The sequence below is a fragment of the Beta vulgaris genome, chromosome 1, assembly GCF_026745355.1.
Source record: "Beta vulgaris subsp. vulgaris cultivar EL10 chromosome 1, EL10.2, whole genome shotgun sequence".
NCBI classification, from domain to species: domain Eukaryota; kingdom Viridiplantae; phylum Streptophyta; class Magnoliopsida; order Caryophyllales; family Amaranthaceae; genus Beta; species Beta vulgaris.
In genome coordinates, this window is record NC_079202.1 from 48,079,799 (window position 1) to 48,104,571 (window position 24,773).

The 24,773-nt window shown below is 40.1% G+C and overlaps 1 protein-coding gene across 1 annotated transcript; it reads right to left on the bottom strand.

Moving 5' to 3' along the window:
* Positions 1-22,787: 22,787 nt before the first annotated feature.
* On the bottom strand, positions 22,788-23,649 carry LOC125492308 (uncharacterized). Its single transcript, XM_057396419.1, has 2 exons — positions 23,547-23,649; positions 22,788-23,465 (listed from the first exon to the last, which is right to left on the bottom strand). The coding sequence occupies exon 2, from the start codon at positions 23,376-23,378 to the stop codon at positions 22,923-22,925; it is 456 nt and encodes a 151-aa protein (XP_057252402.1). The 5' UTR covers positions 23,379-23,465; positions 23,547-23,649; the 3' UTR covers positions 22,788-22,922.
* Positions 23,650-24,773: the final 1,124 nt, after the last annotated feature.

The following is a 24,773-nucleotide window of genomic DNA, read 5'->3' on the forward strand; positions in this document are numbered from 1 at the left end:
ACAACTCTGTTATGGTATGTCTCACGTATTTCGCCAATATTCCTCGAATTGCAATCGGTAAGAATACTTGCATCATTACATGACAATCGTGAGACTTCATACTCGATAGCTTCAACTCACCGTCTAAGGTAACAAATCTTTTCATGTTCGATGAGTACCCTGTTGGAGCCTTAATGTTGTACAGAGACTCGCAAAAAAGCCGTTTCTCAGCTCTAGATAGAGTGTAGCAAGCCGGAGGCAAATAGTTCCTATCATCAGCTATCACCTTTCTTTTCCTTCAATTCTTGCAGTCGACCCTTCTTGAATTTCCTCTTTTTTTCCCTTTCCTTTTCCTTTGCCATACACTTTCTCTTTTTTCTTTCTTCTCTTAGTGTCCCTCTTTTGAGCTCTGGTCGAAGCCCCTCACTTTCCAGGTACAGTCGCACTCCTTTGCTATCCTTTGTCTTATGTGGAATATTCATAAGTGTCCCCATAATTGCGTCACTTACATTTTTCTCTATGTGCATTACATCGAGACAGTGTCTAACCTCTAGATCCTTCTAATATGGAAGTTTCCACATAATAGACTCCTTTTTCCAAAGTCCCTTACAACCATCACTCGCTCCTTTCCCGAATATCTTTCAATACCCTTGACCTGATCAAAAACCTCAATACGAGTCAATGACCTATGAGCAACCCCTTCCTCAACTGTTCCATCGAATGCCTTCTTCTTATTATGATAAGGACGGTCGCGTCGAAGGAACCTTCGGGTCCGCATATAAACTTCTTTGTGACAAGTAGAAATGTATTTAGATTTTGTACGTCGTCGATGCAAATCGGGCATGCTTTCTTCCCTTTGTTCTTGTACCCGGATAAGTTCCCATAAGCAGGTTAGTCATTAAGAGTGTATAAAAGCATGGCATGCAATGTGAATACCTCATCAGCATGTGCATCATACACAGAAACTCCTTCATCCCACATTTTTCTCAAATTATCAACAAGTAGTTAGAGGTACACATCTATGTCGTTTCCAGGCTGTTTCGGCCCTGAAATAATCGACAACATGATGTACTTGCGTTTCATGCACAACCAAGGAGGCAAGTTGTATACAACTAGAAGAACCGGCTACGTACTATGCTGAGAACTAAGAGTGCCAAATGGGTTCATCCCAGCCGTACATAGCCCAAGCCTCAAATTTCTATCTTCGGCACCAAAGGTCTTATGCAGACGATTGATACCTTTCCACTCAAGAGCATCAGCCGGATGTTTGAGAAAAGTTTCCTTTTTCCTTCGTTCTGCATGCCACCTCAAGTTCTTAGCATCTTTCTTGATTGAAAACATGCACTTGAATCGTGGTATAATCAGAAGATACCACATCACCTTTGCTGGAGGCCCTTTATTATCACCAACCCCTGCGCGCCTATAATGCGACTTCCCACATCGAGGACACTCATCCGTATTCGCATATTCATTTCGATATAGCACACAATAGTTTCGACAAGCATGCACCCTCTGGTACTCCAAACCGAAGGGACACATCAGTTTCTTCGCATAGTAGTTCACTTAGGTAGTTCATGGTCTTCCGACAACATATCACCAAATGCTTGCAACAAGGAAGTGAAAGCTGAGTCACTTATACCGGCTTTTGTCTTGATGTTAAAGAGTGTTATCACGAACGTCAGCTTGGTGTACCTCGTACAACCGGGATACAATGGTTTCCGAGACGCCTCGGCCATGTACTCAAAAATACGAGGCCGTTTCCCGTCATGATCATCCACCCCCTCCATCATCTCCTCGATATGGTCTCCATCATCATCATCCTCAATATTCTCATATTCGTCCTCGAGGGTCTTGTCATTCTCAATGACATCAAACTCACCTCTTTCATGCACATCGTTAACAACGCATTCCCACCATCATATATACCCTCCTCACCGTGCCAAACTCATACATGGTAGTCTTGCCTAAACCCACGACGAAAGATATGCTCCCTCAGCGACCCAATGTTACTAACCATGCCCACATTGCCACAATCAACACAAGGAAAATGAAACCCCTCAGTTCCCGTTGCAGCCTGATGAATTAATGCAGCATCACAAAATTCAAATACCCCTACCACGAATTCACTCGTGTCACGACTACCATACATCCATGCACGATTCATTTCAATCAGACCTCTAATTACACACAAGTAACAAGTACCTCATGTAAATTACGAGCTTCATTACATGATTAGAGTTTATATATGAACGATATACATTCAATGAAATCAGGCATGCTTTCCAAGGGTCCTTATCACTCCAACCTAACCCATCCTTAGATGTCTAATCTCACTAGTGAATATATGTCTTCTTTTGGATTCTACGGAAAATCCAACAGAATTTCCCTACAGTTCTCCAAGTACACGATGTATATATATAGTTACTTATATCTACATATGTACCCAGAGAACAAAAGTAGGGAAACGACGAGCCAAGATTTTCCTCCATAGAATCAAAATAAAGACATACATTCACCACCTAAGTGAGATTAAACATCTAAAAATAGTCCCAAACCGGGGACTATCCAAGACTTACTCCTAATGAGTAAGTCTCAAACGGGTATCTAGGCATATGATATGAAGATGCATATATACATAGGTTTTTGAACAATAAAGCATTTTACATATAATCTTAATTCAACGATACATATATACATATTTGCACATATAAACCAATTTACACATATAAACCAATTTACTAATATGAAATTAAAGAAAGTTAAGTATGAGCGATAATATACCAATATCAATGTTGTAAATAGGGAAATGGAATTCAACACTCCGTCACTAGCACTCCGTCACTAGCTAGCTTCAATAATCAACAACAAAGTTTAAAGTTCAAATTAGTATAAATTACCAAAGTAAACTAAACTAAACTGAACTAAACTATGTTACTAAAATAACAATCATACTCATCCTACCACAAAGACCTAGTTTTTTAAACCTCTAAATCCAACTAACTACTCCTATTAAAATTAAATTAATTCAAATGAATAAAATTTAAACCCTTAAACTATTATACAACATAATTTCACCAACAGTTATTCATAAAATTACAATGAATTACAATAAAAGTTACGAAATTTTAGTTACCTAGCTAGGAAAAGGTGGTAATGTAGTTGTTTAGAGAGGGGAGGAGGAGGAAAGAAGCTAGGGAGAAGCAGTGGTGGCGCGAAACTAGGGCAACAGTGATGAAAGCCCACGAGGTGTAAGTCGCCGATGCTGGTGGTGGTGCGCAAGACTGAGGTGTGAAGCTGGGGCAGTCGCCGACGTTGGTGGTGGTGCGCAAGTCGCCGGCGTGGGCAGTGGTGTGGAGCTGGGGCAGTCGCAGTGGCTGTTACGTCGCAGTGCAGTGAGTTTTATTTGAGGGGCGAAGGATTTTATGTTTTTAGAAGCGGGATTTTTGTTGGGAGGGAAGGCATTTCATTAAGCTGATTTTCGGATGCGGTCCCCTGAACAGCATCAGGTTAAAAAAAAAAACTGCATATGATACTAAATCTGATGCGCGGTTTTTTTGGACCGCATCCGATTGTCTTAGCCAAATTTCCCACCAATTTTTGGGTTGATTTTCGGATGCGGTTTTATAAAACCGCATCTTATACTAAGTGACATATAAGGTTTTTTCCACTAGTGATAAGAGTATTGAATGGAATTAGCTTAATGAGTATTAATATATAAATTTGTGTTATTTCCCTAGGAACACTACAAGAAGGGGGTGAATTGTAGGTGTAGAAATAAACGTAACTTTTTGCGGAAATTCAAACTTAAACGAATAAACAAGCTAGAGGAACACAAGGGATTTTTACGAGGAAAAACTTCTTGGGCCCAACAAGAAGAAACAACCTCGACCACTAGGGATTTTAAACTCAACTCTTTCACTAATTAGGCCAAACAACTTTGTTACAACCTAATTCTAATCTCGAGCCACACCTTGAGTTCCTAAACTCAAGTTCCTGAGCCACTGTTCCCTTAACAGTAGTTCCTCTCAACTTCACTCGAAGTTTTCTCACTCTTACTAGCTTTACTCAAAGCTTCTCTCTTACAGAACTTCACTCAAAGTTCCCTTACCCCAAAAACCAAAATACAATTGATCGAAATAAGCTTAGTGGAATTAGAGTAAGAAAGCAAAAACAAATGGCTATTATGAGAGAATGAAGGCACTGACACTTAATTAGTTAAACTCACTTAATTACTTAGTCAGACACACTTTGGAACTCATTTAGACTTCAATATTTATAGTGACTAACACATAGAACGTGGGAGTTAAAATCGAGCTCATGTTAAATCCATTAACCCATGATGTTCCTTCCCCTAGGGAACACGTTCCTCATCATGTCCCATGATCCCATGATCTCATTTTGAACGTGAATATATTTTAGCCACAACTCCTAATGATTAGGAGTTTCTTGAGCTTTATCCGAAAATCAGTTTAAATATCAAAACAGATTTATTATTAAAATTGAATTTTAATCTTCAAGAAAATATTATCTTTTAAGGTAAATAATTTTCTTATATTTTTCGAAAAACAAAATCTTTTCTTTAAAAAAATTTCCTATTAAAAACTGATTTTCACTTAGGTAAAACTGATTTCCTATTATTTAGGCATGACTTACTCAATTACATAATTGTACCGTTATTTTACTGCACACCTAAGTCTAGTTCCTTTTATAAATCAAGTTCCTTTAACAGATTCGTTTAGTGCCACTTAGTTTGTTCCTTAGAAAGGAACAAACTCTCATTCTCAAATAAAACTGCCAATGTTCCTTACCATCCTTACTTTGTTCCTTTACAATGGAACTAGAAAATAAAAGCCTTGCTTTTATTCTTCTTGATCCAATGCTGCTCCAGTATCAACTTATAGAAACTTCTTTACTTAGCCTTTGAAATCCTCTCTTGACTTCTTCCTTGACTTGTATTCTCCTAGTTCCTTTCATTGATACCTTAAAAATCATACACTTAAATAACTCATTAGTTCACTACTTAGTTTGCATCTTTGTTTCTTTGTCATCATCAAAACTAGGGTTCAACAATTTCCCCCTTTTTGATGATGACAACAAAGGTACAAACTAAGGCAATAACAAATAATATAAGTGAATGAAGACGATAAAACAATAAAGAAGAAAATGAAAAAATAAAACACAATTAAGTAAGTTACTTAATGTTTGAATTTTGATTTTTCATTTACCTTAACCTAATTTTTAATTTTTGTGATTTTTCAGATTTAGATTTTTTCCAGATTATGTACACAGTTTGTTCCTTAATTCCTTTCCCCCTTTGTCATCCTTAAAAATAATAGACTCTGCGTGTATTGATGTATTGGTTTAACACCTTAAGACCATAAGCAAGCACCATTTTGGTTAAGTTAGAATTCAAAGGTAAACTTGCTCAAACATCAATCACATAATACTAGCCATTTCAAGGAAGAAATTATGCATAAATATTCACAAACACAGACATAATAGCAAAAGTCATTTTTTATATAGCACTTGTCCCAAAACAAAAACAAAGAAGGAAAAGAACTAAACAAAAGTCTTGTTCCTCGAAAAGGAAACAGGAACTAAGAACTAAGAAAGGGAAGGGGAATGGTGTTCCTCAACAATCTCTTCTTCAACCACATCCTCCAACTTCTTCATTACCTCCCCATGATTGAGTCCAACTCGTTCCTTCAACTCCTCCAAAGCTAGGGCCATAGTATCCATCGTCTTTTGTTGCGCAATCACCGTATCACTTAGAATCTTCATAAGACCTAGCATGTTGTCAGTTTTAGCATCCAAAGTCCAGTGTAGGTGATTATAGAATTCTATCATGTGTTGTGCAGGAAGACAAACATCATTAACCCAACTATAGTCATACGGAGAAACTTGTTCCTTACCGTTGGAACCAGAGGCAGAAGTAGGGTTTGGTGGAGGTACTGGAGTAGGTTGATTTGAAGGATCAGTAGTTTCGGGAGTGGAAACAGATGGAGAAGGGTTGTAAATGGGAGGAAGAAATGGTGGTGTTGGTGGAAGAGTTGTGGAGGTGGAAGCAAAAGGGTTAGGTCCTGTTATTTCATCCTTAATCTGCTCAAAACTGGAAGGAATAGAAAAGGATGAGGGAGAAATAGAGGTTAGTTTTGTGAAAGGAATAGATAGCTTTGGTGATGTTGGTGGAGTGGGTTCCTTGAGAGTGGAGTGTTTCTGTTCCTCCGCATCAGAAAGGAATAAGGGGGAGTCCTTTTGGAAGGAACAGAGAACAGAATGAGCTATTTTCAAACGAGTGCTTTCCTCACTCTCTTAGAACAGAGGGTAGGCTTTTTGGCTATGTGTTTGCGCCTCTTTGGTTTAGGTTCCTCCGGCTTGGAACTTGTTCCTCCAAAATAACATCATCATCTGTTCCTCAATTTCAACCTTAGACAGTTTTCCTCTTGCTTGAGGAACTAGGAGTATTCTCCCTTGAATGAGTACTCCTTCTTGGACAGAAAGATCCAGTCCATTAAGAGTCTTCTCATTAAGATGTTCCCTTGCTTGACTCCTAAGTGGCCATCCGGTTAGTCTCACTTCAAAGTGATGAAGGAGAGATGTATCAAGGCTCCATACCCAATGACACAGTGGGTAAGATGTTGGATAAAGAGAGAAGGGAAGTTAATTTGAATGTGGTGGTCTAAACAAAACATGTAACACATGTCTAAGAGACCCACTTCATTCCTCTTTTCAGTGCGAGGAATGAGTGCTCTCCATACTAAGTTGAAACGAAATTTTGAAAGGGGAGAGAGTAGGTTATGATTTATTTGTTTTGACCAGCAGTTCCTCCAAAAATTCAACAATTTTTCTGAGGAAAATTGGAAAGAAACATTCCTTTCCGTTTAAAATATAAATCGTTCCTTTGAAGGAACTTCCCAAACTTTCCAATGTGGCTTGATTAAACTTAATTTTCTTTCCCTAACCTCAGTTGTGCAAAGTCCATCAATATTAGTAAAATTCACACAAAATTCATCCATTGCTAAAGGAACAAGTGCATTGTTAAAGCGAATTCAAAAAGAATTCCATACCTGTTCCTTTAGAATGGTTGTTAATTCATGAAATTTACTTTATTGCCCATTCTAGATCTACACAAAAAACCAATACATACCTAGATTCGCTTCTTTCAACCCGTTTCTTGGAAGAGGAAGAAACAGTTCCTTTGGAAGGAACAAGAGTTACATCTTCTTCCCCCTGAGTTTGTTCCGGGGTTTCTTCCTCATCATCTTCCCCTATTAATTTCTTCTGCGCATACTCCTTCTTGGAGATTCTAATGTTGCTCATTATGGGGTTTCTTGATTTGGGTCGTTTCAGGGTTTTGGTAGGAGAAGGAGAATTTTCCATTTTAGAGGAGTTGGTAGTTTTTGATGTTGGAAAAGGAGAGTTGCGTGAGGTTTCTTGCCATGATTTGAAGTAGAGTTGGGTTTTTATGAAGGGTTAAGAGGTGGAAGAGTTTTCGGCAATGGCGAAGATGAAAGGTTGGAGGAACACGGTTTCTTGAATGATGAATTAAAGAGGGAGTTGCATGTAACAGTGTCTTTGACATGCGGGAAAAAAATAAAACTAATAAAAAAAAAAAAAGAAAAAAAAAGAAAAGAAGATAAATGAGAATCAAGATTTAATTAAATCTGATTCCTATAATTTTGGGATTTTTCGGATTTTTGGATTTTTATGAGTTTTAATTTTTGAAGAAAATAAATGCTAAGGAACTTGTGCTAAGGAACAACTAATGCTAATATCAATGTTCTTCATATCATGCATGTTTCTTACCTTAGGAACAGTAAGGGGAGTATTATGTGACATTTGTGAGTTGTTTAATTCCTTTGAATTCATGTTTATGTTTTGTAACATTCCAATTTGCAATGGTCTTAGGCAATTAAACACAATTATTTTTAGCACACAAAGTCACTCAAATTGATTCAAACATGGGGAATGAAATAGGAACAATCACTTAATTTTTATTAACCTAACTCAAGCCTTAATTTTTCATATCTATCTCTTTGCAAAGGCTTAGTTAGTATATCAGCAATCTGATTCTCAGTTTGACAAAACTCAAGTTTAATCAAACCTTTTTCAACATTTTCTCTTAAAAGTGATGTCTGATATGTATATGTTTAACTCTAGAATGATGCACTGGATCTTTAGAAATACTGATAGCACTTGTATTATCACAATAAATAGGAACACAATCAAAGTTTATTCCATAGTCACTAAGTTGTTGTTTTATCCAAAGCATTTGAGAGCAACATGCAGCAGCTGCTACATATTCTGCTTCAGCAGTGGATAAAGCAACTGTGTTTTGTTTCTTGGTACTCCAAGAAACTAAACTATGACTAAGGAATTGTGCCATACCTGAGGTGCTTTTCCTATTTACAAGATCTCCAGCATAATCTGCATCTGCATATCCTTTTAGCTCAAATGTATCACTTCTTGGATAGTAGAGTCCAAGATCATCTGTTCCTTTAAGATATCTAAGAATTCTCTACACGGCAGTAAGGTGAGACTCTTTGGATTTGCTTGAAATCTAGACACAAACCACACTGAAAGCTATGTCTGGACGACTAGCAGTTAGATACAAAAATGAACCAATCATTCCTCTATATTTTGTTTGATCAACACTTGTTCCTATGGAGTCTTCATCTAATCTAGTTGAAGTTCCCATAGGAGTGTGATTTATCTTTGAGTTTTCGAGGCCATATTTCTTTAATAGTTTATGTATTTTTGTTGGTGAACAATTATTCCCTTTTCAGTTTGTTTGATTTGTAGTCCAAGAAAGAAATTTAACTCACCCATCATACTCATTTCAAATTCATTACTCATGAGACTTGAGAATTCTTTGCATAATGTTTCATTTGTAGCTCCGAATATGATGTCATCAACATATATTTGAAAATATCAGTTCCTTTAGATTTTAGGAACAAGGTTTTATCAACCTTTCCTCTTTTAAAATTGTTTTACAAAAGGAACTTTGACAATCTCTCATACCATGATCTAGGTGCTTGTTTTAACCCATGAAGAGCTTTTTTTTTTTTTTTCTAGCCAGAAAGAAAACTAGGGAGGAACCCAGGAGATGGGCCACCCTAAAGCATCCTTACGGATGATTGTGGAAAAAGAAGGATCCAAAGAACTGAAATAATAAGTGAGGGAGGGGATAGAATGCCCATGATGGGCCATCCAGTCAGCAGCACAGTTGGCCTCCCTAAAAACATGATGAATATCAACAATCTCAAACCTATGCAAAGCCAGTTCAGCTTCCTGAATTATATTAAAAATGGACCAAGGAATCTTCCACACCCTTTTAATCGCTTGAATAACCGAAAGATTATCCCCTTCAATATGAATATTAGTAATGCCCATAAATAAAGCCCCCCGAATACCTTCCCGCAAACCCCAAGCTTCAGCAACAAGAATAGAAGAGTTGTGAGGAATAGCACTGGCTCCACTAAGAAGCACCTTTCCTTCTTCATCTCTTAAAACAAAACCATAAGCCACTGAACCACTTTCCAGAACCGAACCATCAAAATTGAGCTTAGCAAAAGTAGGAGGGGGGCGAACCCAAGCAACATCCTTCCTTCTAGCTAGCCGATCAACAGCTGGTGAATCAAAGCTACAATCCCCCCTACTCTTATCCATCCCCAACTTATCCCACCTCCCAATAAATGCGATGATCATTTCCCCTACTAAGCGAGGGGTTAACGACTCTTGGCGAAAAGTAATTTGATTCCTTGCATACCAGATAAACCACCAGAAAATAGCTATATTCCGCACTTGCTGTTTGGAACAAATTACATTTATATAACACACATAATCTATAAATGAGTGAGACGAGACAGGATCGGGAAGAGAGATAGTAATACCCAACTGACTAAGCACCCCTTGTACTTCTTGCCCAAAGGGGCAATCTAGGAACAAATGATGATCAGACTCAGCATGAAAATCACAAAAAACACACTCCATCGGAACAAACACATGGCTATACTCTAATCTTTTCTTTGTGGGTAGCCCATTCTGGCAAATCTTCCATAGGAAAAACTTAATTTTAGGGGGAATATCCGATTGCCAAATCCACCTGAAGGGAACCTTAGGAGGAGGGTGGAGTCCATACCCTTGTAATAAGGCAACTCCAGACTTAACCGAATATTCGCCATCTGCCGTTAGGGCCCAAAAAACCTTATCAGACACCTCATTTACCGGGACAAACATCTTAGAAATGACATCAACAACCGAACCAGGGACAACTTGGGCAAACAAATTCAGATTCCACTGACCATGCTCTAGAAGAAAATGACCGACCGCGAAGTTCTCCGTGCCTTGAGCAGGCGCATGAAGAGAGGCGATAGGGAATTGAAAAGCCCAATTATCAAACCAAAAAGAGATATCTTTTCCGTTCCCTAAGGACCATCTAAGCCATTGCTTGAAAGGAGATCTCAATTGCATCAACTTTCTCCATTGCCACGAGACATTAGCCTTAACTTGATAAGAAAATAAGCTCGCAAGTTTTAAATATTTATGTCTCACTAGCTTAACCCATAAGTTTTCAGGCATTCTAATAATCTTCCAGAGAAGTTTCATTTGAAGAGCTTAATTATTAATACGAGCTTTACGAACACCCAACCCACCATAAATTTTAGGTTGACAAACTTTATCCCACCCAATCATATTAGGAGATTTAGAGTCAGCATGCTTATTCCATAAAAAATTCCGATAAGATTTATCTAAGGAAGAAAGAATAGAGGGGGGGGGGGAGGGAGAAACTTTGCATTTGAAAGTTAGCCTTAGTGGCTAGATTAGACTGAATTAAAACTGTCCTACCAGCTTGGGAAAGAGAATTGGCCCTCCATTTTGAAAGTTGATTAGTGACCTTCTCTTGAATCGAGCCAAACGTTGAGTTTTTAACTCGTCCACAAATAATTGGATAACCCAAATAGTTTCCTAAAGAGAGAGAATTTTCCATTTGGAGAATAGCTTGAAATTCACTTAAAAGATCTGGAGGGGTATTAGTAGTGCAATGAAAAGCCGATTTATGAAAGTTAACTAATTGGCCGGACATCGTACAATATTTGTTTAGTATTTCTTTTATAGCCCGACAACTCTCAGGTCTAGCTTTTGCAAAAATCATGGTGTCGTCAGCAAAAGTTAGGAAAGGAATATTTACTCGAGAATGCCCCAATGTAACCCCTACTAATCTTTCTTCAGATGAGCTGGCTTGAAACAAAAGTCGGGCAAGGATTTCAGCACATAATATAAATATATAGGGCGATAGGGGATCGCCTTGTTTTATCCCCCTAGAAGGGGAGAACATCTCCCCTGGAATACCGTTAACAAGTACTGAAAAAGAAACACTTGTTGTAGACATGATTTGGGAGATTATTATTTTCAAAGCCTGGGGGTTGTTCAACATATACATCTTCATTTAGATAGCCATTTAGAAATGCACACTTAACATCCATTTGATATAGTTTAAATCCCATGTAAGCAGCAAATGTAATTAAAATTCTAATGGCTTCTAATCTAGCTACATGAGCAAAGGTTTCTTCATAATCTATTCCTTCTTGTTGATTATAACCTTTTACTACAAGTCTAGCTTTGTTCCTGACAATGGTTCCATATTCATCTAGTTTGTTTCTAAACACCCACTTTAAGCCAATTACTTTTTGTTGTTTAGATGAGGGAACTAGATGCCATACCTTGTTTCTTTCAAACTCATTTAATTCAGCTTGCATAGCAGTAATCCAATTAGAGTCAGTTAAGGCTTCTTCATGATTTCTTGGTTCCATCATTGATAGGAACGCATGAAATGCCCAAAAGTTTCTTAACTGAGATCTAGTTTGCGTACCTTTGGATATGTCGCAGATTATGAGTTCCATTGGATGTGACTTTTGTTGTCTCCAAGGTTTTGGTTGAAACTCTCTTATAGGAACATGTTGTTCCTCATGAGTTCCTTGAGTGGATGAGGAACTCTGATCAGTTGTTCCTCTGTTAGTCTCGGTGGACTCTCTTCCTTCATTTTGAGGAACAAGAACATCTTCTCCTCCTTGAGGAACTGGAACGTCATCGATGTTATTGTTTCCAATTTCCTCGTTCCTTTCCTCTTTCACTTCTTCTTCTTCTTGTGAATCTGCATTTTCTCACTTGGTTGTACCAACCCAATCTCATAGTCATCAACCAACCTTACCCATGACAACTATGTTACCTTTCTTATTGTCACCAAATGTTACACTTCCACCTTCATAGGTTGTGAGTGAGAGAAACTTAGTTTTGTCTCCTGTCATGTGCTTGGAACAACCACTATCGAGATACCATGTGTTGTTCCCCCTCACTCCAACCTGCAAAAATCAACTAGGTGTTAGTTGTAGGAACCCCATCTTTCGTGGGTTCCTGTTCTTGACTAGGACTTGTTTTGACAATCCATTTTTTCTTACTTTTTTTCACATTCTTGCCAATCATCTGAGATTTTAGTTGACATTGATTTATGTAATGACCTACCTTTCCACAATACATACAAAATTTATCACTAGGTAGATCAACATATTTCTTTGTCTTGCTCCTTTTCTTGTAGTTTTCAAAACCAAGACCTTCTTTCCTTTTGGTCTGTGGTTTCTCAATCCACTTAGGAACTGCCATAATTTTACCTCTGTTCCTTGCGACAACCAGTTCCTTTTCAAGACTACAGTTCTGTTCCTTTAAAACATTTTTCTGTTTATTCAAAATTTCAATCTCAGATCTGTATCCTTTCAAAGGAGTTGATCTTGTATCAGAGGAACTCAGAACAGGGACAAACTCCTTCAAGTGTGAAATTTCTAAATTAATTAGATAATTTTCATTTTTCAAACTTTCATAACATTCTTTGATTTTCAGGTTTTTATCAAATAAATCAAAGAATCTTGTTTCAACATCTATTCTCATTTTCTTAAGCCATTCTATGTGTTCTTTGCAAACCTTTAGGGCTTGTTCAGTTTGTTTACGTTTTTCACATTCATCTCTACATTCAAGAATTGCATCATAAAGAAGATCATATATTTCAGGCCTAGTTTTACAATCTAAGTCTGACTCAAGACCATGTTGACTTACCTCAACCTTTTCTTCATCTTCCTTTTCATCAGTGTTTGCCATGAGGAAAAGGTTTGTTGTTTCTTCAGTTTGTTGTTCCTCTTCCTCTTCCGTCTTTGCGCACATTTGCCTTAGAGAAAGGTGCCTTGGATTCTTTGTTCCTTTCAGCAAAGCGTTCCTTGTTCCTTTCTTTGGTTTTGTCATTTTCCCAAAGAGGACATTCCTTGATGAAGTGATCTGTACTACCACATTTATGACAAGCAGCTTTGTTAGAAAATTTCTTAGTTTTACCTTTGAAGTTTCCATTCTTCATGTTCCTATACATCTTTCGAAATTTTCGAACCATGAGGGCTGCTTCTTCTTCTTCTTAATCCGAATCATCTTCATCATCTGCTTTGAGAGCAATTGATTTTGATTTGGAGCTTTCGCAATATTCAGTATCAAGGTGAAGCTCATGAGTCATAAGTGACCCTGCCAGCTGTTCTAAGTTGAACTTAGTGAAGTCTTTTGTTTCTTGAAGAGCAGTGACTTTAGCCATCCATCTGTCCTTAGGAAGACACCTAAGAACCTTTCGAACCCGTTCCTCAGATGAAATAAACTTTCCAAGAGAAGATAACTCATTAATAATGTTAGTAAAACGAGTAAACATATCTCGAATGCTTTCCCTAGATTTCATGGAGAACAGTTTATATTGATTCATAAGTAAATCAATTTTCGATCTTTTAACTTCATTAGTTCCTTCATGGGTTACTTTTAGTAAATCCCATATTTGCTTTGCGGATTTGCATCCCATGATCCTATTATGTTCATGGGGTCCAAGTCCACAATGCAACAGTTTAATAGCCATGGCATTTACTTCCATCTTTTCAAAATCAGATTTGTCATAATCAGAGAGGGGTTCTAGAGTTACCTCATTTTTGTCATTTGTAGTTGTGACTTCGAAATCACCAAGTTCAATGACTCTCCATACCTGATAATTTTCAGCTTTGATGAATATCTCCATGTGGTTCTTCCAGTAGTTGTAGTACTTCCCATTGAACATAGGAGGCCTTTGAGTGGAATAACCTTCCTCAAGTTTCTCGGTGGTATTCATTGTTCCTTGGATCTTTTTCTCAATAGGGTTTTCCTATCTTACGTGAGTTCTTGCTCTGATACCAATTGTTATTTCCCTAGGAACACTACAAGAGGGGGGTGAATTGTATGTGTAGAAATAAACGTAACTTTTTGCGGAAATTTAAACTTAAACGAATAAACAAGCTAGAGGAACACAAGGGATTTTTACGAGGAAAAACTTCTTGGGCCCAACAAGAAGAAACAACCTCGACCACTAGGGATTTTGAACTCAATTCTTTCACTAATTAGGCCAAACAACTTTGTTACAACCTAATTCTAATCTCGAGCCACACCTTGAGTTCCTAAACTTAAGTTCCTGAGCCACTGTTCCCTTAACAGTAGCTCCTCTCAACTTCACTCGAAGTTTTCTCACTCTTACTAGCTTTACTCAAAGCTTCTCTCTTACAGAACTTCACTCAAAGTTCCCTTACCCCAAAAACCAAAATACACTTGATCGAAATAAGCTTAGTGCAATTAGAGTAAGAAAGCAAAGAACAAATGGCTATTATGAGAGAATGAAGGCACTGACACTTAATTAGTTAAACTCACTTAATTACTTAGTTAGACACACTTTGGAACTCATTTAGACTTCAATATTTATAGTGACTAACACATAGAACGTGGGAGTTAAAATCGAGTTCATGTTAAATCCATTAACCCATGATGTCAATTCCTTCCCCTAAGGAACACGTTCCTCATCATGTCCCATGATCCCATGATCTCTTTTTGAACGTGGATATATTTTAGCCACAACTCCTAAAGATTAGGAGTTTCTTGAGCTTTATCTGAAAATCAGTTTAAATATCAAAACAATTTTATTACTAAAAATGAATTTTAATCTTCAAGAAAATATTATCTTTTAAATTAAACTCTATAAAAACCGGATAAATAATTTTCTTATCTTTTTTGAAAAACAAAATCTTTTCTTGAAAAAGATTTTCTATTAAAAACTGATTTTCACTTAGGTAAAACTGATTTCCTATTATTTAGGCATGACTTACTCAATTACATAATTGTACCGTTATTTTACTGCACGCCTAAGTCTAGTTCCTTTTATAAATCAAGTTCCTTTAACAGATTCGTTTAGTGCCACTTAGTTTGTTCCTTAGGAAGGAACAAACTCTCATTCTCAAATAAAACTGCCAATGTTCCTTACCATCCTTACTTTGTTCCTTTACAATGGAACTAGAAATTAAAACACCTTACTTTTATTCTTCTTGATCCAATGCTTGCTCCAGTATCAACTTATAGAAACTTCTTTACTTAGCCTTTGAAATCCTCTCTTGACTTCTTCCTTGACCTAGTATTCTCTTAGTTCCTTTCATTGATACCTTAAAAATCATACACTTAAATAACTCATTAGTTCACTACTTAGTTTGCATCTTTGTTTCTTTGTCATCATCAAAACTAGGGTTCAACAAGTTGTATTGAATTTTTTAAAGTCTTTAAATAATTTTTTTTCCCACAAAGGCCAACATGAGATTGTAGAGTAGTTGGTTAGTGCATTTGCATCTCAAATGAGAGGTCATGGGTTTGAGCCTTAATACACACATATTGTTTAATAGTCTTACTTTATTGTTGGGGTATTTTTTTTTTGATTAGGAAATTAAGTCAGCCCAAGGGCTAATCCCTACAAGGCTATTAGCCTGTAGGAAACACAAACACATTAGTTGGTAAGGCATGCATAGCATGCGAAGGAAATACCCCAGCATAATGTTGGGGCCCTGGGGTAAGGATTGAACCCCTGACCACATGGGCCAAGGGGGAGCGCTCTACCCACTTAAGCTAACTCATATCTTTTATTGCTGGGGTATATGTGACAATATGACATGTTTTTGTCTTCCTTCGTAACAAAAAAACAATAGTTGCCATTCTTTTGCAACATAACAAAACAAACGCAAAAAATTTTATTCTTTTCATTTTAGTTAAATTTTTAAGGGTGGGATTACCAATACCCTTTACTATAATTGTAAAAACCTTGTTAAACTACATAAATCTTCATTAGAAACTTAAAGATCCCAACTATGATTAAACTAATTACCACTCCCCAAGTACCCATTCATCACCCACCTACCACACTTACCATCATTTCCACTCATCACCACCACCACCCACCTCATTTCAACTAGTTCTCGCTTATCACTATATCGTTTCCAACACTAACATCCTCGTTTCCACCATCACCTGCTCATCACCACCAATCAATTTGTCATTGTGGGACTCAATTTATGTTCGAATTTACGGGTTTGGGGCTCAATTTATTTCCGAATTTCTTGTTTTAATTTGTATGATTTGGGTCATTTGTTGTTTGTTGGTTGTTGTTATTCGTCCGTTGCTGTTGTTGTTGTTGTTCACCCGTTGCAACTTGTTGTTCGTCAGTTGCTGTTTGTGGATATTGTTATGTGTGATCAACGAGAGAATTGGATATATCACTCCAAGGCACGGAAATTATGCTTTCCTATTAGTTTAATTTCGCCCCTCTAGGATCAACGGGTTACCGCGAAACAACTAATGAGATACAATGGAGAGAACAATCCACTTAGATGATTGTTATGTCCTAAAAATTTTCTAAGCTGAACCTGCAGGTTATGCATCTGTCCCAGCTAGAGATTATCAGGTAGCAGCTACAGCAAGCAGAGATGAAGGGAGTTGAATAAATTCGGTTGAAAGAGCATTGGATACTGATCAAGACCAAGTCAAAATAAGTGACGTTAAGCCAAAGAAATAGGAGGAAGTGGTTAGCCAGCAGAAGAAGAGATCTCCCTAGATTCTAGGAGGTGTGGCACTTTCGTAGGGAAGTTAGTTATGCAACGTTCAAATAAGGAGTAACGTTATACAATTGTATTAGTATAAATAGAAGGGAATAACACTCTGTAAAACACAAGTCTTTACATTGCACTTACTTACATTCTTTCTCTCTTCTACATTTACAATATTCTCAAGTGTATTTAGTACAAGCTCTAAGCTGCTAGCTGCTAGCTATAAGTTGTAATCTTCTCAAATAGTGGATTGGTGGACTCAATTCCACCCGCGGTTTTTACCCTCTTCCTGGGGTTTTCCGCATCACCATTTCTTGGTGTCTTTGTCTTTGCTTTGCATTCTCTTTTAATTCCGTAGCTAGCATCCTTTGTTGTTTGTAGCTGCATCTCCATTAGCTGTAGATCCTCAGCTAAGTTCTGCCTGATCAGAATTTGGCATAAACAGTTTGGCGCCCACCGTGGGGCTCTACAGCTAAACTCTCATCAAAATCCCAAAAAAAGAAACACTTCAACCCAACTTTGAAATGGCTGACGATTCTGCTGAGGCAATGAAAGCGGCTTTGCTGAAGGCTCAAGAGGACCTTCACCGCACTCAATCTGAGGCCCAGCAGACCATTGACAGCCTCAGAAAAGAATTGGATTATGTCAAAAGTAACAAAACGCCCAAACAGCGTATCCGGAACGTAATTCCTAAGGTACTTGATCTCGAAGATTCCGAGGCCAGTGAAGGCGAAGATGGAGCAGCTAGGTCCGACGATGAAGCAGATGAAGCTGATCCCGCAGCTAAGAAAATGGCGCTCCTAGAATCTCAGAACAGGAAAATACTTCGCATGCTGACGAAGCTGCCTGGAGCACCTACCCCTGTGGCTGAAGAATCTCCTGATGGCTACGCCCAATCCCCTTCGTGGAAGAAATCGCAAGAGCCAGGATTCCCAAAAAGATCAACGTGACCCAGCCTCACAAGCTGTATGATGGAGCTGCGGATCCCTATGACCATGTGGCTCAATATAAACAGAAGATGTGGACTCTGTCCATTCCTGAGCATCTGCTAGAAGCCACCATGTGCAAGTCCTTCGGGGCCACCCTATCTGGACCGCTTTACAATGGCTGATAAGTCTTAAGCCAGGTAGCATCCAAAATTTTGCTGCTTTAATTAACAAGTTTTATATGCAGTTTGCAAGCAGCAGAGTCCTAGAGAAGCACACCGGCGACTTGTACCGCATCACCCAAAGCCAATGAAGCTGTGAGGCAGTACCTGGATCGATTCAACAAGGAAATGATCTCTGTCAAGAACCTGGATGTTCCCACAGCTATCGAAGCATTCAGGAGAGGACTAACCTATAAATCTAGATTGTATTATGAATTGACCAGGTACCCATGTGGCACATTCGAAGAGGTCAGGGCCAGAGCTATGGCTGAGATACGTGTCGAGGAGGACGAGCGTCCAGGTACGTGAGCGAGCCTAGCTACGATCGGAAATCCCAGAACCAGAAGAAGACTGATTGGCGCCATCAGCCATATCAGAAGCGCGAAAGTAATAACGTAGCCAGCAAGGCCACAGGTAAATCATCTAACAACGATTACCCTTCCATTGCTTCCTACTGTTTTAACGTGGATGCAGGAGGCGTAGTAAACGCACTAGAAAAGCTGGGAACCACAGTTAGGTGGCCTCGCAAAAGCGACAGACCAGACAGCGAGAAGGACACCACCAAGTGGTGTAGCTACCATGGCGACCATGGCCATCGAACAGAAGAATGCAATGCTCTCAAAAAGGAGGTGGCATGGCTGCTCAAGAAGGGCTATCTCGAGCACTTGATGGGGAAGAAGGGGCAGCAAGAAGATAAAGCTGGCCCCAGCCAGCAACAGCCTCATCCGCCACCTGAGCCCCTGCACGATAAGGTAATCAATTCTATCTCTGGAGGTTCAGAAATATGTGGACTAACATACTCTGCAGCCAAGAGATTTGCTCGAGAAGGTTCCAAAACTGCACCTAGCCCGCTGAGGAGTGCTGAAGAGAAAAAGCTCAGAAGCATGACCATCAGCTTCGACGAAGAAGATGGAGATGAGGAAGCTGATAATCATGACGGCCTCGTCGTATCTCTCACCGTCAGCAATTGCCTCATGAAGCGAGTCTTGATAGACAATGGCAGCTCAGCTAATATCATTTTCAAAAGTGCTCTAGAAAGCATGGGGCTGCAGGAAGCTGATATCCTCAGGAAAGCAACCGTTCTGTTCGGGTTCAATGGCGAGCCAGCTACAACGCTCGGGGAAATCGTATTGCCCACTTATGCAAAAGGAGTCAACCTCCAAACCAGGTTCAATGTGGTAGATTGTCCCTCAGCATACAACATCATAATGGGGACACCATGGATCCACAAAATGCGAGCTGTACCTTCAACCTATCACCAGACTATTAAGTTCCCTACCAAGTGGGGAGTACAAGAAATCAGGGGCGATCGCAAGCTGGCTAGGGAATGCTATAGCATATCTCTAAAAGCAAAAAAGGAATCTATCTAGCAATTACAGCAAGGTCCAGCGCCAGCCAAGCCAACAGATCAAGATGTAGATGAAGTGGCGTTGGACCCAGCAAAGCCAGAGCAGACCGTGCAGATTGGGGCATCCCTGCCAGCTGAGGAGAAGCAGCGGATTATTGAATTCTTAAAGAAAAATGTAAGCTGTTTTGCGTGGAGCCATGAAGATATGGTAGGCATTGAGCCTGACATCATCACCCATAAGCTAAACGTCGATCCAACTCAAAGCCCGTGAAGCAGAAAAGAAGGAAGTTTGCTCCAGAAAGAAATATGATAGTCAACGAGGAGGTGGACAAGCTACTCAAAGCTGGCAAAATCCGAGAAGTCAAATATCCCGACTGGCTAGCTAACGTGGTGGTTGTTGGAAAGAAAAATGGCAAATGGCGGGTGTGCATCGATTTTACAGATCTCAATAAGGCATGCCCCAAAGATCCATTCCCGCTGCCACATATTGATGCATTGTGGACGCTACAGCTGGCCATGAAAGGCTAACGTTCCTAGATGCGTACTCAGGTTACAATCAGATACTAATGGATCCTGCAGACCAAGAAAAGACCGCCTTCATGACTGAAAGAGGCATCTATTGTTACAAGGTAATGCCCTTTGGGCTAAAAAATGCGGGTGCCACCACCAGCGGCTAGTCAACAAGATGTTCGAGAAGCAGCTGGGGGACACGATGGAAGTCTATATAGATGACATGCTGGTCAAAACAAAGAAAGCAGAGGATCATGTGGACCACCTGCAAGGAAACCTTTGAAGTCTTAAAGAAGTATGGGATGAAGCTCAATCCTAGCAAGTGTTCCTTCGGTGTCCCAGCAGGCAAGTTTTTGGGCTACATAGTCACCCAGCGAGGAATAGAAGCCAATCCCAGCCAAGTGCAAGCACTAATCAACATCAGTCACCGCGAAACCTGAAAGAGGTCCAGAAGCTGACAGGAAGGGTAGCTGCACTGAACAGATTCATATCCAGATCATCTGACAAGTGCCACCTGTTTTACAACGTGCTAAAAAAGAATAAAGGATTCAACTGGACAGATGAGCATGAAGCTGCATTGCAGGATCTGAAGGCCTACCTGGCTCAACCTCCCCTACTATCAAAGCCATCCACAGGAGAGACTCTCCAGCTGTATCTAGCTGTTAGCAGCAAAGCGGTAAGTGCGGTACTAGCCAGGGAAGCTGAAAATCAACAACTCCCAGTTTATTACGTTAGCAAATCCTTGCTGGATGCTGAAACCAGGTACACATCACTTGAAAAGTTAGTGTTAGCTTTATATATGGCATCTCGTAAGTTGAGGCACTATTTTGAGTCTCACCCCATTCATGTTATGACTAATTACCCCATCAAAGCAGTATTACGAAAACCTGAGCATTCAGGGAGAATGGCCAAATGGGCCATATCCCTGAGTGCACATGACATTAGGTATCTACCCAGGACAGCTATAAAATCGCAAGCCCTAGCTGACTTTGTGGCAGACTTTAGCCCTGACTTAGCAGCTACCGCTGAGGAAGAAGTGCGCCACTTAAAAAGTAGGTAAATCAGGCTCATGGCAGCTGTATGTGGATGGATCTTCAAACTTCAGAGGGGCTGGTCTAGGTATAGTGCTAAAGTCGCCACAAGGGGACATGATAGTACGCGCTATCTGCTGCGATTTTAAAGCTACCAACAATGAAGCTGAATATGAGGCCTTAATCGCAGGTATGATACTAGCACATGATTTAAAAGCTAACAGTTTGCGTGTCTTCAGTGATTCGTTGCTAATAGTAAGCCAGGTAAATGGAGAGTACGCAGCTAAAGATTCTAAAATGGCCTCTTACCTGGAGCTAGCCAAAGACAAAGCCAAGTTATTCGAAGAGTTCAGCATAAAACAGATCCCAAGGGACCAGAATACCAAGGCGACGCCCTAGCTAACCTCGGATCAGCACTCAGAAAATGCGATTTCAAATCAATACCTATAGCCCACCTAGCTGAGCCAGCTATCAGCAAAGAGGTAAACATGGTGCAATCAGATGACAGCCAGGCAGGAAGCACCAGCTGGACCCAGCCAATCATCGATTTTCTGGAGAGGGGCATCTTGCCAGAAGATAAGCTGGAAGCTAGGAAGCTGCGAATGAAAGCCACAAGATATCATGTTATTTCTGGCACTCTATTCAAAAGAGCTTGCGCCAGCTACGATCTATTACAAAGATGCTTAGACAAAGACCAATGGGAGCCCACACTCAAGGAGTTCCATGAAGGTGAATGCGGGTCTCATGCAGCTGGAAGAAGCTTATCAAACAAAATCCTAGCATACGGGTATTATTGGCCAACCATGCGTGCTGATGCTAAGAAGTATGTGCAAAAATGCGAAAGCTGCCAGAAACACGCAGGCATGACACATCAGCCAGCTGAGATATTGCACCCCACCTTAACACCCTGGCCTTTCATGAGGTGGGGCAAACAGAACAACGCCAAGAGGTGCCACAGGAAGAACTCCTTTTTCACTTGTGTATGGATGCGAGGCGGTGCTACCTGCGGAAGTAGCTGTCCCTACAGCTAGATATGGATTGATGACTCCTGAACCAAGACAAGGAACTTAGCTACGACCTAGATTCCATCGAAGAGTTAAGAGATAGTGCATTAATACGAATGGCTGCATAACAACAAATAGTGGCTCGTAGCTTCAACAAGAATGTCAAAGCTAAAGTATTCAAGGTAGGAGATTGGGTTCTAAGGAAAGTTTTTTAGAATACCCAAGAAGTCAATGCTGGTAAATTAGGAATCAGCTGGGAAGGCCCCTATCTAATCGATCAAGTAGTTGGAAAGGGGGCTTATCGCTTAACTACTGAAGATGGAAAAGCAGTACCTAGAAACTGGAACGCTTCTCACCTCAAGCTATATCATTTTTGACCTGGGGCATCAACCAGGTTACCACCGGGCCGAAGACGCCAGAATCTTTAAAGGAACCACTGCTTTGAAAGCATTGGTCCACCAGGTAAACAACAACTTAATTTGTCTAACAACTTAAGTATTTTATGCTCATAGCAGCAAGCCATCTAAGTCCACTTCATACGCAGGTAACGCAAGGGGTCGCAGCACCCAGGTGGGTAGCTGGAATTTCGAGATTCAGCTACAAGGTCGTAGCGCCAGCATCAAGCAGCTAAGGGTTAGTTCACCCAAACTTAGCTGAATGGTCATAGCACCAAGAAAACGGGCCCAACCTGAGTTGAACAACACTTACCCCAGGTAAATAGGTTGTTCTAATATCTAAGATCAAAAAGCATGCATGTAACTTAAGTATTTATCAAAGTATCAATAGCTAAAATCAAAAGGCCAAAGCATAAGTTCAAACGATTAAATTACTGAAAGGAAATATGTTCTTACAAAAACGCATTGCCCCCGTAGGCAATGGTAAAAGTATCAAAGCTAATTAAAACTAAAATGTTCCAGAAAGAAAGCTGATAAAGTACTAAAGAAACTAGGAAGCTACGCTGGCATCATCACCAACAATTTCGTCTTTGCTAGCTGGAGCGGCACCCTCTGGCTGGTTAAGCAGTAGAGGAGATCCAGCTGTAGATTGTTCTGAGTCATCTGCCTTCCCACCAGTAGCTAGGGCCTCCAAGGCAGCCATCGAGTCCAGCTTGAGGAACCTGTCGATGTAAAAGTTGATACCCTTGTCGTCCAGCTTCTTGAATTTTATCAGGTATGCCAGCTTCGCAGTTTCAATAATTTTTGCCTCAGCCTGAACATCTAAAACCCTTTCTTCAGCATCTCTGACAACTGTGTTCAGGCGCGCATTTTCTTTCTCCGCCTCAGCTCTCTTTTCATCTTTTTCTTGCCTCTCTTTCTCCATTAATTTTTGCTCAGCAGCTAGCTTGCTCTCAGCATCCAGCCGAGACCGTTTCTCCCTCTCCAGCTTAGCTTGGTGGCTCATATTGTCCTTTTGCAGACGAGCCACCTTATCCTGAAGGGTAGCGACAGTCCGCAAGCTGTCCCTGGCAGCTATGCAGCTCTGGGAAAGCTGGCGAGGCAATGAAAATCATAAGAATAAGCGGCAGTAATCATTTTCTTAATCTAAAGTGGGTCAAAAGACGTTACTAACCTGCAGGGATAGCTGAACAGCATGATTCAGGATGACCTCAGGGTCCTGTCCCTTTAACCTCTTTTGTGCAGCTGGGAATACGAGCTTGTCAGCTGCAGGCCAGATCCCCTTCTAGACCTTCTTCAGCTAGAAGTCAGCAGGAAAGCTCACGAGGACTTCATCTCTAGGAGAATCCGTCGTGATGTCAATGGTGGTTGGGATGGTAGATGAGCGAAGGTGCTTGCGAGGAGCCCTCTCAACCTGAGTTTGCCCAGAGGAGGCTGCTGATCTCTTCCTATTCTTCAGCCTGTCCATAGCATCTTCATCAGACAAATTGCTAGACCTTGCTGGAGCTGCATGGATGAGGAAAACCTAGTTAGCCTAATATCCAAGAATTATGAGCAAAGTAAAACCTTCACCAAAAATCAAAATTACCTGTCGACATTGAATTGGTACGAGAAGAAGCCTTAGAATCCAGAGGTAAAACTTCAGCAGGAGCTGTGAAGGTGCGTTCCTCGATAGGGAAATTAAGCAAGTCTTGTAGCCTCTCAGCTTGTTCAGGAATCTGGGAGATAATAGGGCCAGACCTGCAAGAGAAACAAGGTAAGAACCTAGTTAATTCATTTTTAGAAACAAAGCACAAATTGGACAGTTAGGTACCTTTAGTAGACCAACCCCAACTAGAGGGCCCCCGCTTCGCCCAGCGAATCTTTCACTACAAAGAAATACCTAGTCTTCCAAATAGAGTCTGATGCAATTGTACATTCTATTAATGGGGGAAGGGAGCCTTAGCCTAAAAGTGATGAAACCCTTGCCCGATTTTCTAACGCTATAGGCAGTCAGTAGTTCGTTTAGAGAGAAAGGATTATGCCATGTCTTAGTTAGGGCTTCTAAGGTTAGGCAGGTTTTCCAAAAAGCTGGCATTAGCTGGCCAGGAGAAAGGTGCAAGATTCCATGAAAGATCTAGTGAGGGGAAAAGGTGTAATTGTATCCTAGGTAAAAAGGGTGCTCGTAATAGCAAATGTAATCTTCAGGGCAGGTTTCGGGCCTGCATGTGGGAGTAGGGAGGATAATCTGAGCATTTTCAGGGAAGCCCCCCAGAACTTTAAGCACCTCAAGATCTCTCTCAGTAACAGACGAAGCAACGTCATCTATGGCTCTACCCATTAGAAAGAAGAAAAAATCTACAGAGTTCTTGAGGAAGAAAGAAGAGAAAGAAGCTTTACCTGAGAAGGAGATGAAGTCGCT

Bases quoted from the DNA above. Each gene is read 5' to 3' on its own strand.
- LOC125492308 (XM_057396419.1), bottom strand. From the start codon at position 23,378: ATGAGCCACCAAGCTAAGCTGGAGAGGGAGAAACGGTCTCGGCTGGAT.